At 39.1% G+C, this 16,126-nt stretch overlaps 1 protein-coding gene across 1 annotated transcript in view; it reads left to right on the forward strand.

The window, feature by feature from the left end:
- ascc3 (activating signal cointegrator 1 complex subunit 3) overlaps window positions 1-16,126 on the forward strand; it is a 161,917-nt gene that overhangs the window by 111,075 nt on the left and 34,716 nt on the right. Inside the window, 9 exon segments of the mRNA XM_063879474.1 lie at window positions 2,226-2,450; window positions 3,714-3,833; window positions 4,342-4,506; window positions 5,351-5,437; window positions 5,548-5,724; window positions 6,747-6,972; window positions 8,201-8,355; window positions 13,487-13,585; window positions 13,680-13,848. Of these exon segments, the coding sequence (XP_063735544.1) occupies window positions 2,226-2,450; window positions 3,714-3,833; window positions 4,342-4,506; window positions 5,351-5,437; window positions 5,548-5,724; window positions 6,747-6,972; window positions 8,201-8,355; window positions 13,487-13,585; window positions 13,680-13,848 (1,423 nt within the window).

Genomic DNA, 16,126 nt, shown 5'->3' on the forward strand with positions numbered 1-16,126 from the left:
AGGTGTCTTTTATACTGATAACGAGTTCAAAAAGGTGCCATTAATACAGGTAACGAGTGGAGGACAGAGGAGCCTCTTAAAGAAGAACTTACAGGTCTGTGAGAGCCAGAAATCTTGCTTGTTTGTAGGTGACCAAATACTTATTTTACCGAGGAGTTTACCAATTAATTCATTAAAAATCCTACAATGTGATTTCCTGGATTGTTTTTCTCATTCTGTCTCTCATAGTTGAAGTGTACCTATGATAAAAATTACAGGCCTCTCTCATCTTTTTAAATGGGAGAACTTGCACAATTGGTGGCTGACTAAATACTTTTTTGCCCCACTGTAAGAGTTTCATCCAGAAGCCCTAATGTGACCCTCAACACAAATTTCATTTCATTATTTTACTGAAGGAAATAGTTTTTACAAATATAGTGTATAGTTTATTTTACAGACTCTGTAAGGTTTTTCCAACAGTTGGCCCACTTTCATTAAACAGGAATATTATTTGTTGAACCACGAGAAAGAAAAAACCTTTTGAACATCATCAGACTTACCCTTGTATTATAAAAGTAACACAACAAAGTCAGGGTTTTCTTTTTTGCACACAAAACGTATTTAAATTAATCTAAATATTCAGATTCAGATTTAACTACTAAATAAAATGAAATAAATTCTAGAAAGCTGTATTAGAAATAATTCAAGTGTGTGTACTGGAACGATATTGTCATCAAATCTGAGGAAGCCTGTACATTGACCTGCATGATGATAAGGTAGGTTTATTTTTATTGTGATTTGTCCTCTGAGATGTTTATACTTTAGAATTGTTTATTTCTTATCTTTCATTTCTAACTATGTGAAATGCCTTGTATTGTTCTATGCTGCTGCAACACAAACATGTCCCAGTTTGGGATTAATAGAGTAATTCTTATCTTATCTTTATCTTATCTTATCTAGCAGTCACAATAGCATTAGCTTGAGTTAGCATGTTTTGCTATAGTTTCTGTTAGAGACAGCTATTTGTATTACAAATGCACATAAATCAAAGGTCCCCTATTATGCAAAATGCACTTCTTGATGTCTTTTATACATAAATATGTGTCCCCGGTGTGTAAGGAGACTCTCTCTTTTCCTCCTTACCCACATCTCTAAAAACGGGGGTACAAACGAGCTGATCCAGATTTGCTGCCGACATGACGTCATATCGGGAGCAAACCCACGTGACACATCCCAACCTTTCGTCCCCCATATACAGTCGCGAGCTGAATCCCCTCCGCAGCACCTCTGTGTGTCTATGTATTCAGCAGGATGTCTGCAGGAGGGACTTAGAGTTGTATATATAATACATATAATGTCTCTGTTCTAGTGGTAAACACTGAGAAGTGTTTCAGAAATAATGCTGGATGTGTTCGGAACATAATATGGGGTTTAATCACGGCAGTGTTTAGCTGAGTTTCTCCGTTAGACACTTCTCTCTTCAGACAGAGAGATCCTGATGCTCCAAAGGGGCGTGGCCAGCTTCAGCTCAGCTCTAACTTAAAGCGACAGTCACAGAATCAGTACTTCAGGAACAGGGCTGAAATAGAGGGATAGCGGACATGCTAAAATGCACGATCTGTTTGGTATTTTGAGCAAAACACGTCAGAGACATGTTTTTTATATATATTTGAGACCTATAATATCTGCCATAAAAAGAGCATAATATGAGACCTTTAACTTTAAAAAGACAGGTTTATTCTTCAGAAATATTGAATTTCTTCATCTGTTCAACTTCATATTGAATTGGAAACTGGGAGGAAAATTTCCCTATTGTCTGTCTTTTTATAAAATGACTGATTCACCTAGAAAATAATCTGCAAATGAATCATTTTTAGTTGCAGCCTAAGTTATTTGGTATATTTATTGAGCCGCTCCTAGCAATGAAATATTCACATAAATATAAATCAAACTCAAATCAATATACGTAAGACATGAAATGAAAGACTGCTATAAAATAGTTCACAGGAAACAATGGTGCCCTAAAATACAGTCACCTATGAACATGTAAAATAGAATAAGAGGAAAAAGTAAAGTTAAATACTGCTTTTTAAAATAATGAATATAAACATAGTTAAGTACATACACTTCACAGAGCTCTGGAGATCAACAGTTTATGTTCTGTGGGATGAAACTGTCCCTGAGTCTGGTGGGTCATGTGTTTCCAGTCCTCTGACCCCCCCTACTGTCTCTCACCTCTATAACAGGGGACTCAAATCTACGATGCCAAGCGCGGGGCCCTAGTGGATCTGGGCATCCTGGACGTCATGCAGATCTTCGGACGAGCAGGTCGTCCGCAGTTTGACAAGTACGGTGAGGGCACCATCATCACCACGCACGACAAGCTGAGCCACTACCTGACCCTGCTCACCCAGCAGAACCCCATCGAGAGCCAGTTCCTGGACAGCTTGGCCGACAACCTCAACGCTGAGGTGCGTGTGCGTGTGTGTGTGTGTGTGTGTGTGTGTGTGTGTGTGTGTGTGTGTGTGTGTGTGTGTGTGTGTGTGTGTGTGTGTGTGTGTGTGTGTGTGTGTGTGTGTGTGTGTGTGTGTGTGTGTGTGTGTGTGTGTGTGTGTGTGTGTGCCCTTATTAGATCATATGACGAATGACAATGTGACTTGAATATGAACATTTCAATAAAAGCAATGACTGAAATGTAATACAATTATTTTTATTACATTTCACTCATTGTTTTTATTTAAATAGAAAATAAATTAAGGATAGTAGATAGTAGCTATAGTTTGTTTGTTGATGTGTTTAATATATCCTCTGATAATGGCTTCATTGTGAGAACATCGTCAGACCTGTGAGTCCATTAGTGACCAATAATAATCCTTGTTCCGTTTTTATGTCAACACATCGATGTTTTTCAAAGGCAACTCTCTTCCCACTGCTATGTGTCTTTAGACAGCTTAAGACACATCTTTTTAGATCAGCTTTTTATTAGCGACACCCTCCTTTAAATGGTCTTTTAGTCTTTATTATTTACCTACTTTTATATTGTTTTATTTATGTTATTGATCTTAAAGGGTTTTAACTTTTATTATTTATTTAACAGTTTTTAATAGCAACATTTCCTCTTAAGTTGTTTTTTAATAATTCTACCCTTTATTATATTTATGAAGGTTTATTACTGTCATCTGTTTACATTTTATTGTACACACGTTTGCTTTTATTCTATAGGGTTTTATATCTTTGCATCGATTCACTTAGTCTTGTGTCTTATTTGTCCGAGAGGAATCATTATTTATTTTATTTGTATTGCCATACCTTTTACTTGTATGTGTCTCTTAACCTGTTAACATATTATATTTTGTTGCTATGTTGCATGTATCTGAAAAGGTCTTAACATCTGAACTGAGGGGAATTTCTTTTTTTGTTTGTTTTTAACTTGCCTGTGCTATATGAAAAGTGCGATATACATAAAGCTTTAATTATTATTATTATTATTATTATTATTATTATTACTGTTCACTGGAACAACGAACAGATTCGTCTGAAGCCAGTCCTCACACATCTGTTCCTTTTGTGTTCAGTTGGACCAGTGCGATGGTCCAGAGCGTGCTGTAGAATGAAATAATCTCTCAGTGTTAGGAAGAGAACCAACATTCAGTTTGTGTAGAGGCTGCAGTTTATGGAGTGTCCACCAGATGGAAACATAGACTGATGTGTTCCTCTCCTCTCTCCTGACTCAGGTCGCTCTGGGGACCGTCACCAATGTGGAGGAGGCTGTGAAGTGGCTCAGCTACACCTATCTGTTCGTCCGCATGAGGGCCAACCCACTGGCATACGGCATTAACCACAAGGCGTATCAGGTCAGGGACCCTGTCTGTCTGTCTGTCTGTCTGTGTCCGTCCGTCCGTCTGTCCGTACATCCGGGGAGATTCAGTTCTTCATTCTTGTCTTTTTTACAAATACAAACATAGGCCCTACAGGAACATACGCATAATTTTTTTTTAAAAAGCTGTCTAACTTTTTTAAGTGAAAAATCAACAATAATCTTCAGGATTTCTTTCCCTGTAGTTATGTAAAATGATTATCTAATTTCAATCTAATATCATGCTAAGCCACTTGTGTTTAATATTTCCAAAGTTATAATTGTGTTATTTAATGTTATTTCTGCTTGAAATAATACAGTTGTCCCTCTTTACACAAGGATGTGAATATTAAGGACATTCTGTGAATCCTTTTGCATTTATTGGTGTAATTGAAATAAACAATGACTGCAAAAAGCAGGTTTAAGTGCAGTCTTACAAAGGAAAGAGAAATCAATATGCAGCACAAACTTAACAAGACTTTAATAACGGTTTATATGTTCCTCAGATGGACCCCTCCTTGGAGCTGTACAGGAAGGAGCTGGTGGTGGAGGCCGGCAGAAAGCTGGACAAGGCCCGGATGATCCGCTTCGAGGAGCGCACCGGGTACTATGCCTCTACCGACATGGGCCGGACCGCCAGCCACTTCTACATCAGATACAACACCATCGAGGTACCCTCACTGCCTCAACACACTTTACCCTCACTGCTCCATCCCACATGACACCATCGAGGTACCCTAAATTCTCCATCACACACTACTCTCACTGCTCCGTCACACACGACACCATCGAGGTACCCTCACTGCTCCATCACACACGACACCATCGAGGTACCCTCACTGCTCCATCACACACTCCCCTCACTGCTCCATTGCTTCCAGCAGCCGTGTCAAGCATTACACAAGTTAAAAATGTTTAGAACATACAATAAGATACAAATATAATAGAAATTAGTATTAGTATATAGTAAGAATAACCTCTTCACTTTCTGCTGCTGTGGCAAAAGAATTTCCAATTTGGGATACATTGAGTTTATGTAATCTAATCTAAATACCAATGGAGCAAATTATAGAAATCAATATCATTGTTAATAGTTTTAGAGGCCCTGAGACCCAAGTGAAAAAACTGACTATTGTCTGTATCTATGAACAGGTCAAACACAGTTTTGTCGGTACAATCTTTTAAAGGGGCTTATTCAGCTTTCATATTTTGTGGGAAGAACTAAACAGCGAGTGATAGAAGGTTAAAAGATGTTGTTAGTTTAAAAAAAAGTTTTTCCAGGATCATTTCTCTAAAACATTTTTAGAAGTCGTCAGGTTATTTGTTTGTTGTTTTGATACTTCGAACGAAGCTGACCCGCGACACAACCCCATGCTCTTAAAATCTGTAGTAACAGTAATTAATTAACAATTAATTTCTTGTGCATTTACATCAGTGGAACTTTGCATCACTGTGTTATAATGACTCATTAAAACTCCATTAACTTAGTGTATCTGTTCCCCTCCTTCTTTAAAGACCTTCAACGAACTGTTCAACTCTCAGAGGACAGAAGCAGACATCTTCAGCATCGTGTCCAAGGCTGAGGAGTTCGACCAGCTGAAGGTGAGGGGTGGTCACTTGTCAGAGCTTCAGCCAGGCTCCGAGATCTCTGACGCATATCTCCATCTGTAGTTTTAGGTATAATGAATATGTGCATCATGTGTGTGTTGCAGGTGCGTGACGAGGAGTTGGAGGAGCTGGACCAGCTGCTGTGCAACTACTGCGAGCTGCCGGCTGCGGGGGGGGTAGAGAACGGCTACGGGAAGATCAACGTGCTGCTGCAGACCTACATCAGCCGGGGGGAGGTGGACAGCTTCTCCCTCATATCTGACCTGTCCTACGTGGCACAGGTGAGGGACAGAACACACACACACACACACACACACACACACACACACACACACACACACACACACACACACACACACACTCAATAATCCCCTCCAGATCGCATCCAGACCATCTGATCACATTAATACCTGCAGATCAATCACAGCATCACTGCCACCTGACCTCTCCTCCAGAGCTGACATCAGCCATCCATCAGTGAGCGTCCCCCCCCCCCAACCTCTCCTCATGATTATTCACCATGGAAATTCCTTTATTTTGGAAAAACAATGGAAAACACAAAAGGAACTGATGTCCTCCAACACTGAGGTTTCATTAAGAGGCCGTCAGCATAGCAGAGAAGTGTTCACACTGAATGCTACAGTCAGTTTAATATTAGTTAAATCATTCTATATCACCTCTGTCTTGTGCTCAGATCAGTTGTTGTATTCCAACTTTAACATTTACCTTTAAAACTGTTTTTATTCATTTATTTGTATTTCACTTTATTTAACCAAGAAGTCTCATTGAGAGTCTGGGCCACGATAGGGCAGCAGCGCAGTCACAGAACACAAACTAGAAATAAAATACCAGAGAACATATCAGGGTCACAATCAGGACGTCATCATAAAAAGCATGTACAGACCGAATAACGAGTCCTTGGAGTGAAGCTGATTATTTTCTGTACTTCTCTGAAGGATATCATTCTGTATTTAATAAGGTGGAAGAACAGCTCTATAAATCAGGATATGCCAATGGTTCCTCCACGGAGGATCAGGGCAGACCATCCAACCTGAGCATACAAGCAGCAGTGGTGTGTGTTATAAACCTTGTGGTAGACGGTATTCAAATAGTGTAGGCCTCTAGAAGCTGCATTCATACAATCAACACCACCATAGTGTAACACACACATAAAGGCTGAAGTCTGTTTTTGTCCTCTAAAGAAAAAACAGACATGTTTCTAAAGTAAAAACCTAATTTTGACCTAATTCTATTGGTCAAAAATTACTTCCTGGCTTTCTAATGATTCAGTCCCCCCCCACAGAACGCTGCTCGGATTGTCAGGGCTCTGTTTGAGATTGCTCTGAGGAAGCGGTGGCCGACCATGACCTACCGCCTGCTCACGCTTTGCAAGGTGATTGACAAGCGACTGTGGGGCTTCGCCCACCCTCTCCGTCAGTTCCCCAACCTCAGCCACGTGGTCCTGAACCGCCTGGAGGAGAAGAAGCTCACCGTGGACAAACTGAAGGAAATGAGGAAGGACGAGATCGGTAAAAACAACACACAGTTTCACTAGTTTATCGACACACTGTATGAATGACTCAATCAGAAATGACACAAATTATCAAATCGTTGTGGGGGCCTTTATTTAGCTCACGTGCAGGAAAACCAACATGTTTCCAATATTTTGACCTGGATTTGGATATGGTGATATAGTAGAAACAATATAAACATTGGAGCTACATGAATCTCTGAAGGGGATCCTGGGGGATTCACCCCCACACATTCTTTTGATAAACAAGCTCTATTCTGATGCTTTTTTTATGCCTTCTGCCCTCATTCACATGCAAAGAAAATGTGTTAATCATTCTAAAACGTACATGTGTAAGATCACTGCAAACAATCTGAATACAGAAACATCCTGTGATAATTCAGACAGAAATTAAAACTGAAAAATAAATATGGCTAACATTGTCTCAGGAGGTTTAAATTAAGTTTACTATACAATAAGAACTATAAAATAAAAGGAATATGATATGGCATCACACAAACTGTACAATGTGTATGCTGATGCAGAATGAAGGGAAACTGGCATTACGCAGAAAAACATTTGAAGAGATGGCACATTGATAGAAACTGAAACAAAAGTGGCATTGACAGTAATATGAGATCAAATATGAATTTAGATTGTTTCAAAAATATTTATGCTTTTCCATATCGCCTCCTCTGTCTTTGTCACTCAGGGCCGACCACCAGACTCACACACACAGTTAGTTCAGAGACCTGCGTATGTTGTTTGTTACGACTACCTCACATTCACACACATTGAGTTTCTTGCCTTTGGCTTACATTTTGAATATATTTGGGTCTGCTCATTCTCTTAAAATAGCTCCATTGTCACTTCTACTTTTCAGTTTTTGTCGTTTTTTTGTGAATGTAACACCTCTTAAAATGATGTTTCACATTCAAATCCCTAGTTGTTAACTGGGTGTAATCATTCTTGCTCCTGGAAGGTTTGTCAAATTGAACACGTAATGCAAATGTTCCTTCACAATATCTTAACAGGGATAAAGAACAGCCGAGTGATTAGAATTCATAAGTGTGTGAAACAGACACTCCGGACAATGAGGAGTTACTTTATTTTAGCTTGCCCATCTGTTATTTTAGCATCAGGTTTTTCGTGGAGAATTGTACTGTAATCTGCATGAGCTACATCAGCTTTCTGTTCATATTAATAAACATATAGAACACGTTTTAATGGCACTGTATTGCTCCCAGGTCACATGCTGCACCATGTGAACGTCGGGCTGTCGGTCAAACAGTGTGTCCATCAGATCCCTGCCATCACCATGGAGGCCAACATCCAGCCAATCACACGCACCGTGCTCCGCGTGCGGCTCGTCATTACGCCTGACTTCCGCTGGCACGACCAGGTAAACATTTAGGACACACACTCTTCCATTCTGCTGCTTCCTTCCAAATTTAAAATAATAATATTAAGTCAGTGTCATAGTTTACAAGAGTCTACTTTCTGTTGCGTCAGCCCTCCAGTTTGAACTACAACATAAAGATACGTGATTTTTTTTGTTAGCACACAACATACGCTCTTATTTATTATTTAGACAGAAAGTGATTGACAGATGCAGAATGGCACTAGAACCAAAGTAATTCCCTTAAAAAGTAATCATGTTAAATGATAAATTTAAATAAGACTTGAGTTGAGAACTAAGTATAATACTAAATACATTCAATTCAAATTAAACCATTTACCCACAATTCCAGTCAGTTGTGTAAATAGTGTATTAAATATTAAAGAATATTGTTATTGCCACTTAAGGGTTACTTTTAACCAGGTTTGAGATGGTTGCAATGTGGGGGAAATGCCAGAAAATGATTCAAAATATATCAAATAAGGAAATAAACACTTGATTGAATTGATTGATTTTCTAATTGATTTAGTTAAGGCCTTTTAATCCTTTTGATACACCTGCTTCATTGCGCCTTCCATGTCCAACAGTATTTTTGAGTTTATATGTTTTAGTTTTGAGGCTGTTTCAAGCAAATATTGATACATATTAATGAATCAATTTCCATCCTGTAAATTAATTAAGAAGAAAAAACATCTACTGAAGTTTAAAACAGTGTTAGCCTGGTGAGAATCAGTGTAATGTTAACAGTGTGTACAGAAACAATGTCTATACAAAGTCATTTAGTTCAGAGCAAGTCTAAACATATTTCCTCAATATGGTCAATTTTGAGATGTTGGTCTCTTCCCTTTCCCTTTTTCAAAGTGGTACAAAAAAAACAATCATATTTTCTTTGCATACTCTGAGCCATAAATCAAATTCCAGTAGCGCTTACATACACCAAATATTCCAGTTTCATTTCATTGCTATATTTCCAAGCTTTTCAAACTCATTTACAGCGGGATTTATAGAGCCGTTTCTCACTAAAGGAATAGTGAAAATGGATTTCCTTTATGGCTGTTGATAGATGTTTTAGATTGATGGGGTTTATTCCTTCACACATGATGAAAGAAGATTTTTTACACTTGCCTTCATCCAAGGTTCACACTTCTGCTCTGGAAAAGTCTGCAAATGAGCCCACATCTACATATATGAACTCCTAATTTACATATTTAAACATTCAGAAACATTTGATCCTAACAAAAACTGCCTCTGTGTAACTCAGATTATCCTGTGGAACTGTTTGGACACAAAGCAGCTGATTCTTTGATTTAAATGTCAGTCTTTCTGGCTGTAAGCACTATGGATGAAATGATTATCTTGGGTAAAGGGAATAATAGTTTTTGTGTGATAAGGAGAAGTGAGCGTTACAGTGGAGGTGTAAGATAGTACTATGAAGGAATCCCATCACACAGGTCAGATGAGGTCAACAGGGTTGTTATAGTCGAGTGTGTGCGGCTGCACTGTGTAACATGGCCTTTTGAAATCAGAGGCGCTGAGTAGAAGTTCTAAAAGTGCATTTTTCCAGCCTTTGATAACTAAAGGCAACTGTATTAGAATAAGCCTTGGTCGCTCATCGTCATATTAACACTGCAGGGAACTGTGGGAAGTCTTACATCAGCCAGGCTAAGCAAAATGTAGACAACAAATCTTTAAATCAAGAGGCAAAGGGTTACACATATAATTGTGTTTTAATGTATTATCGGCAGGGATAAGATACATTTCATGTACAAAGAACCTCGTGTCCATAATCAAAGAAAGTAAAGTAATGTATAAATATATATGTGTATATATGTGTGTACAGGGATCGATGGTTAACAGACATTAATCAGAGGTGTGAACACTATTGTTTACATGTTTTTTTCTTTCTTTCAAAATGTATATATTTATTAAGAATTGTACAACATAATTCATGTAAAAGGTTTGGTGTATAAAGCTACGCCTTCAGCCTTTCAGTCAGAATAACATTTAATTGATGTATCACTTTTTTAAAGTAATAAGTTATTATTGAAATGTAATATTTGTTTTGTGTATATGAGTTTCTACTTAAAAAAACAACAAAAAGAAACAACTTGATTTTTCAAGTAAGCATGGCAGGCCAAAGACAGACAGCAGTTGGATGCAAGGAAAGGTTTGACACCCTCACTCTCAAACTATTCAAGACTTTACTCTGCGGTTAAAGATGAATAATTGAAAGATTGGGACATTTAACATGTTGTAAGTCCAAAAGCTCTGATACAAACGGTGAAAATAAAAAAATACTGAGACAGTCATGTCTTTAATTTATAGACTTGCAATAAAATAAGACAAGGCTTACGGGTTAATTCTGATTACTAACCGGCTGCACATTAATGCAAACCTACAGTAACCAGGTTTCTACAGAGCTTATACACATCCAGACCATTTCCCCACATAAACTGATTTCTTCAGAAATATGTTGAATTGTTTCTCTTGCGTTGAAATCGCAGCAAAAAGGCATTCAGTTTGAATGCAAAAACTACTTGCAAAGTGCTGCAAAAAACAATATATAGCTGATTTTTCTTCACTGAAGCCGCCTTTAACTCTAGAACCATCTTCAGCGATGATTGTTTTGGGTTGGATCGACTTTAGAGGAATACATGCTGCTATGAATCTGACTTCATCTGCTGTCCTCCATGAAAGAAAGAGCTACTGTCTCTCCACACCGCTCCAGGATGAGACACTTTTAGTTAATCGTTCATTTGATTTCGGCCTGAGAAACCCTCACCATCCAGGGCTACAAGGCGCTGTCTCCTCTCCTGTCTCCTGATATGCATCACTACACACACCAACACCACCGTGGTCCTATCTTCACAGGAGAGCCGCTCCCCCTTCCTTGTTACTCTTACAGCCATGCAATCTCCATCTGTCCTTTGGCGCCTGAACATGTCCCTCCTCAGGGGGGCAGACTGGCCAGAGAGGATCATGGGAAGCTTATTGCTGGAATCTGAGTGGAATAAGAAGCTCATTGTAGCGGGGGGGAGTATGAAGATGAGTGTTTATGTCCGATTAGCGATGCATGCTCCGATCATGGGAGAGAGGTAATGGAGAGCGGCGGGCTTAGCAGTGATCCGGCTGCAGAGCCCCATGGACCCCCACAGACCACCCAACACAGTGGTCAAAACTGTCCTTTATTCTTCTTTAAAATCTATAATATAAGATAAAACATGTACTCTGTCATGCCAAATACACAAATCAGAGGTGCTGAGTAGAAATTCAACAAGCGCGGTGTTGGAGCCTTGCAAACATAAATATTTTCTCTGATCAAGTTTTACATGTTACAAACCATTTTGAAATACCCAAAGTGTTTTTAAATTGAGTACAATTCAGACAACACATTTATAAATCAATAGCCAGAAGAGTACACAGTAATTCTATATATTGTTTAACTTTTTATGAAGTATATAATTGTGTTTGAATTTAAGGGGATGTCAAAGGGAAGTTTGCATTGTACCCTATCTCATATTAAAAGGATTACCTGCAGGGATAAGATAAAAAATGATGTGAAAAAACCTGGTGTCCATCATCAGGGGAGGACAACAATTGATTCTTTCCTTATTAAAAGTCATATACAATATAATGTACTCTGCATGCCAAAAACATAAAAACACACAGTAGGGTTTTTGGTTTGTAAAAAGTGGTGCTGGTCAATGTTTAGACAAATGGGATGGTCAAATATTATCTATGTTTATTATTAAGTTTGAATATATCCATAAAGAATGACATCATCAAGGCATGTGGATTTATCTTTTTTTTCTTGTTTTTGAGTAGACTAATGCAGGTAAAACAAGTCCCATCACTAGATTTGATTGATACATTAAGCACTGAAATAGATAACTAGATATTAACACAAAGAGTTTCGCCCACATATTCTTAGATAAAATGAAACTGAATAAAAAATACTCTAAAACAAACTAAATTCGTAGAAGCTTTTCCGGCTCATAGTATTTGAATAAAGGCGTGCTGCTGCCAACTCGTTTAGATTCTGTTCCCCAGAGGGAATCCTCTCTCTGCCGGCACACTGGATCACAGTTCGACCCATTCATCATATATTTTTCACAGAAATCACTAACCGTTTTCACAGAAATCACTAACCGTTTTCACAGAAATCACTAACCGTGTCCAAGACGGTGAGAAATTGAATCCTCCCTAACTGAGGAGCGCTGATCTCATCACAGCGATGGCGTCTGTTTTTTTGGTGGCACCGACCGGAGCGGCTGACTGACTTGTATTCAGCCTTCTTTTAATACACTTCCAACTGTGCTTAGGGTGAGGTATTTTCATCAGACATTATGAGCGCAGAGATTTAAACTTCACATTACATTACTCAAGTGCTGTACTTAAGTAGAGGATAGAGGTACTTGTACTTTACTTGAGTATCATCTCATTTTGCTACTTTTATTTTATACATTGAAAATGTATGGGAGGAGCTGAAGAGGAGAGTCCACAAGCGTCAACCTCGGAATCTGAAGGATCTGGAGACATTCTGTATGGAAGAATGGTCTCAGATCCGTGTGTTCACCAACCTAATCAGGCATTACAGGAGGAGACTCAGAGCTGTAATCCTGGGTAAAGGAGGCTGCACAACATATTAAATGAAGGGGTGTCAATAATTGTGGCACACATGTTCTGGAGAACAATATTTATTTAAAGTCAACATTGTTATTTTTTTCTAATTTTACTTCAGTGAAAAGGTTAGATTTTTGTTAATATTTTGAATGAAATATAACGAGGAAAAACAATAAAGACATTTTCAACTTGTTTTGCTCATTTTTACCAAAGGGGTGCCAATAATTCTGGAGGGCACTGTATGAACATATTAATGCATCAATAATTAAAATACAATCATTTTAGTGTTCTTACTTTTGGTACTTAAGTATATTTCTACACATATGCTATTGTACTGTACAGTACAGTACCATTTCTAATGCAGAACTTTTACTTGTACCTGAGTATTTTTACACTGTAGTATTGCTTATGGTATTTGGTTTGTTTTTGTGTTCACTATTTAGATTTTATTTTTTCACTGCAACTGCCTGAGCAGCATGTCTGATTACATGTATTTTTCTGGATGATGCAGGTCCACGGGTCAGTGGGGGAGCCATGGTGGTTATGGGTGGAGGACCCCATCAACGATCACATATACCACTCTGAGTACATCCTCCTGCAGAAGAAGCAGGTCAGTTATTGTTTTACATTGGTTTTTATTGTCCTTGTGTTTCTCAAAGAGTGTATCCTGATTGGTCTGTGTGTATGTGTGTGTCGCCCTGTAGGTGGTGTCAGAGGAGCCTCAGCACATAGTGTTCACCATCCCTATCTTCGAGCCGCTGCCCTCTCAGTACTACATCAGGGCGGTGTCCGACCGCTGGCTGGGGGCCGAGGCCGTCTGTGCCATCAACTTCCAGAACCTCATCTTACCCGAGAGACACCCCCCACACACTGGTAAACACACACACACACACACACACACACACACACACACACACACACACACACTTACACACACACACACGTTTATGATGTGACAACAGGGATTGGACTTAACTTGCCTTGAATATAAAGCACTGATACTTAGTGACGTAGAGCTGACCTCTGCTGAAGGGTCCAGCTGTGAGACAACATGCTGTAGTCCCATGTCAGTTCCAGGCTGAAGACTGCATGCTGTAGTACAGTCAGGGGGGGAGAACAACACACACTTTACTTCAGTGAAAGTATCACAATGCACAGGTAGAAGCCCTGCGTTTAAAGTCCTGTGTGAGAGTACAATAGTTATAAAGGGAACATCCAGTTAAAGTATCGGAGTAAAAGTGATAAAATAGAGTAGTATAAAGTCTCCTGTGGTCAGTTATTCAAGGTTTCAAGGTTTCAAGGTTTTATTTGTCATATGCACAGCAGATACAGCGTATATGTTGGCAATGAAAATCTTATGTCGCGTGCTCCTCCAACAACTCAACATACATGGTGCAAAAGATAAATAAAATAGTGAAAAAGAGAGAAGAATATTTTATATGACATTAGCAGAAATATTGGAACCTTGGACCTAATTGGTGCTTAAACAATTCTAAAAATAAAGTATTAGGATCTGAAAGTTTTATATAAAATGTGTAAATATTGTGTATTTTAAAGCAACAAATATTTCCATCTGTTACGCAGTTAGTAGTATAGTAAAAAATGTAATTTGTCGAGTTCAATTTGAAGGTACTTTATTTCAGTGTACAATTTGTACCATGATTCCTTTTTATCTTGTGTGCATATTATTTACTCTGTACGGCCACTTTAAAGAGGCCATATTATGCTTGTTGGATCCCTGTGTTCCCTCCAGAAGGAGTTTTTCTCACGTACACATTGTACATGATATGCTAAGGGGCGGGACATCTCTAAGCGGTTGATAAATCACAACAGAACCGGCCAGCTAGCCAATCAGAGCAGACTGGGCTCTGGTTTCAGACAGAGGGTGAAAAGAGCTGCTGCAGCACAGACAGTATGAGAAAAATAAAGAGCTTTTTGAACATTAAAGCATGGAAACATTTCACAGTAGAGGCACTACATACTGATATGAACCTGAAAATGAGCAGGATATGTCCTCTCTAACGGCAGTGAGCTGTACACCTCCCCTCTCTGCTGCAGCAGGGTCAGATGTGATCGCTGATTATTATAGTGATCAGACAGAAGTGTAACAGACCTCTTTGTCGCATGATACTTTTTGACTATAGTATAAATCATTCATAAATAGTTGGACTGAACTAGGACAGAGTGGTGTATTATCCATCTTTGAAATATTGAAAGAAACCTAAGCTTTTTATAAAGTCTAGCCCTGGCAGACTTCAGAGGATAGTTTGTCTAGAAACGCCAGCTATAACAAAGATGAGATTAAACCAGCGGCTCTCCACCACACCATGGCTTATCTGTTTGGAAGCTGCTCTGAGACATCACAACTCTATGTGTAGCGGAGAAGAAAAAGCACCTAATCCTCCTGTCCTCCACTCATTCACTCCTCAGACTGTAAGAAAGGAAGCAGCTGATTATTTCTGACCACATTCCCCCTCAGACATAATTACAGCACTATCAGGGAAGAATCTGAGAGCACAGAGGAGATCATCTCACAGGCTGCAGGAGCTTAATGTTCCTCCAGTCTTTCAGTTGAACAGCCTCTTACATAAGAGACTCAATGTGCCATATTCTATTGAACAATATCACATGAGAGCATTTGATATCTTTGTTTCAATTTACAAACCCCTGCAGCAGATACTGTATATGCTGGATTACTGATGAAGAGCAGTGAGGGTTTAGCAGGGGGTCATGGAGGCACTACAGGGACCAGGAAACGTGTTCTTATTTGGGATGCTAACATTAATTAGCATTGTACCTCAGGATTAATCTGGAAGCGTTCGTGAATTTAAAGAAATGTATACAAATAATTACTGAGTTTCACCCAGAGTTGCTCCCAGCGAGGATGTTTACCATGAATTGCATGGCAGTGACAAGGCAAAAAAGAGGAGGAACTGCACAAGCTACAAGTTCTGCACTCTTTCAGCTGTGATGAAAAAAAGTAGCACAGGTCTATCGCTGTAGGAGCCCATCATCATGATAGTGGCAAACAGAAGCGGCTCTCAATGACAGCGGCTTGGTCCATGCCTTAGCCATGTGTCGGTAAATAAATTGTCCGACATTCTCACTGCAGTGAGGATTGAACCTGTGGTCCCCTGATCCAAAGATCAAC

The sequence above is a fragment of the Eleginops maclovinus genome, chromosome 3 (genome assembly GCF_036324505.1).
Source record: "Eleginops maclovinus isolate JMC-PN-2008 ecotype Puerto Natales chromosome 3, JC_Emac_rtc_rv5, whole genome shotgun sequence".
Lineage (NCBI taxonomy): Eukaryota > Metazoa > Chordata > Actinopteri > Perciformes > Eleginopidae > Eleginops > Eleginops maclovinus.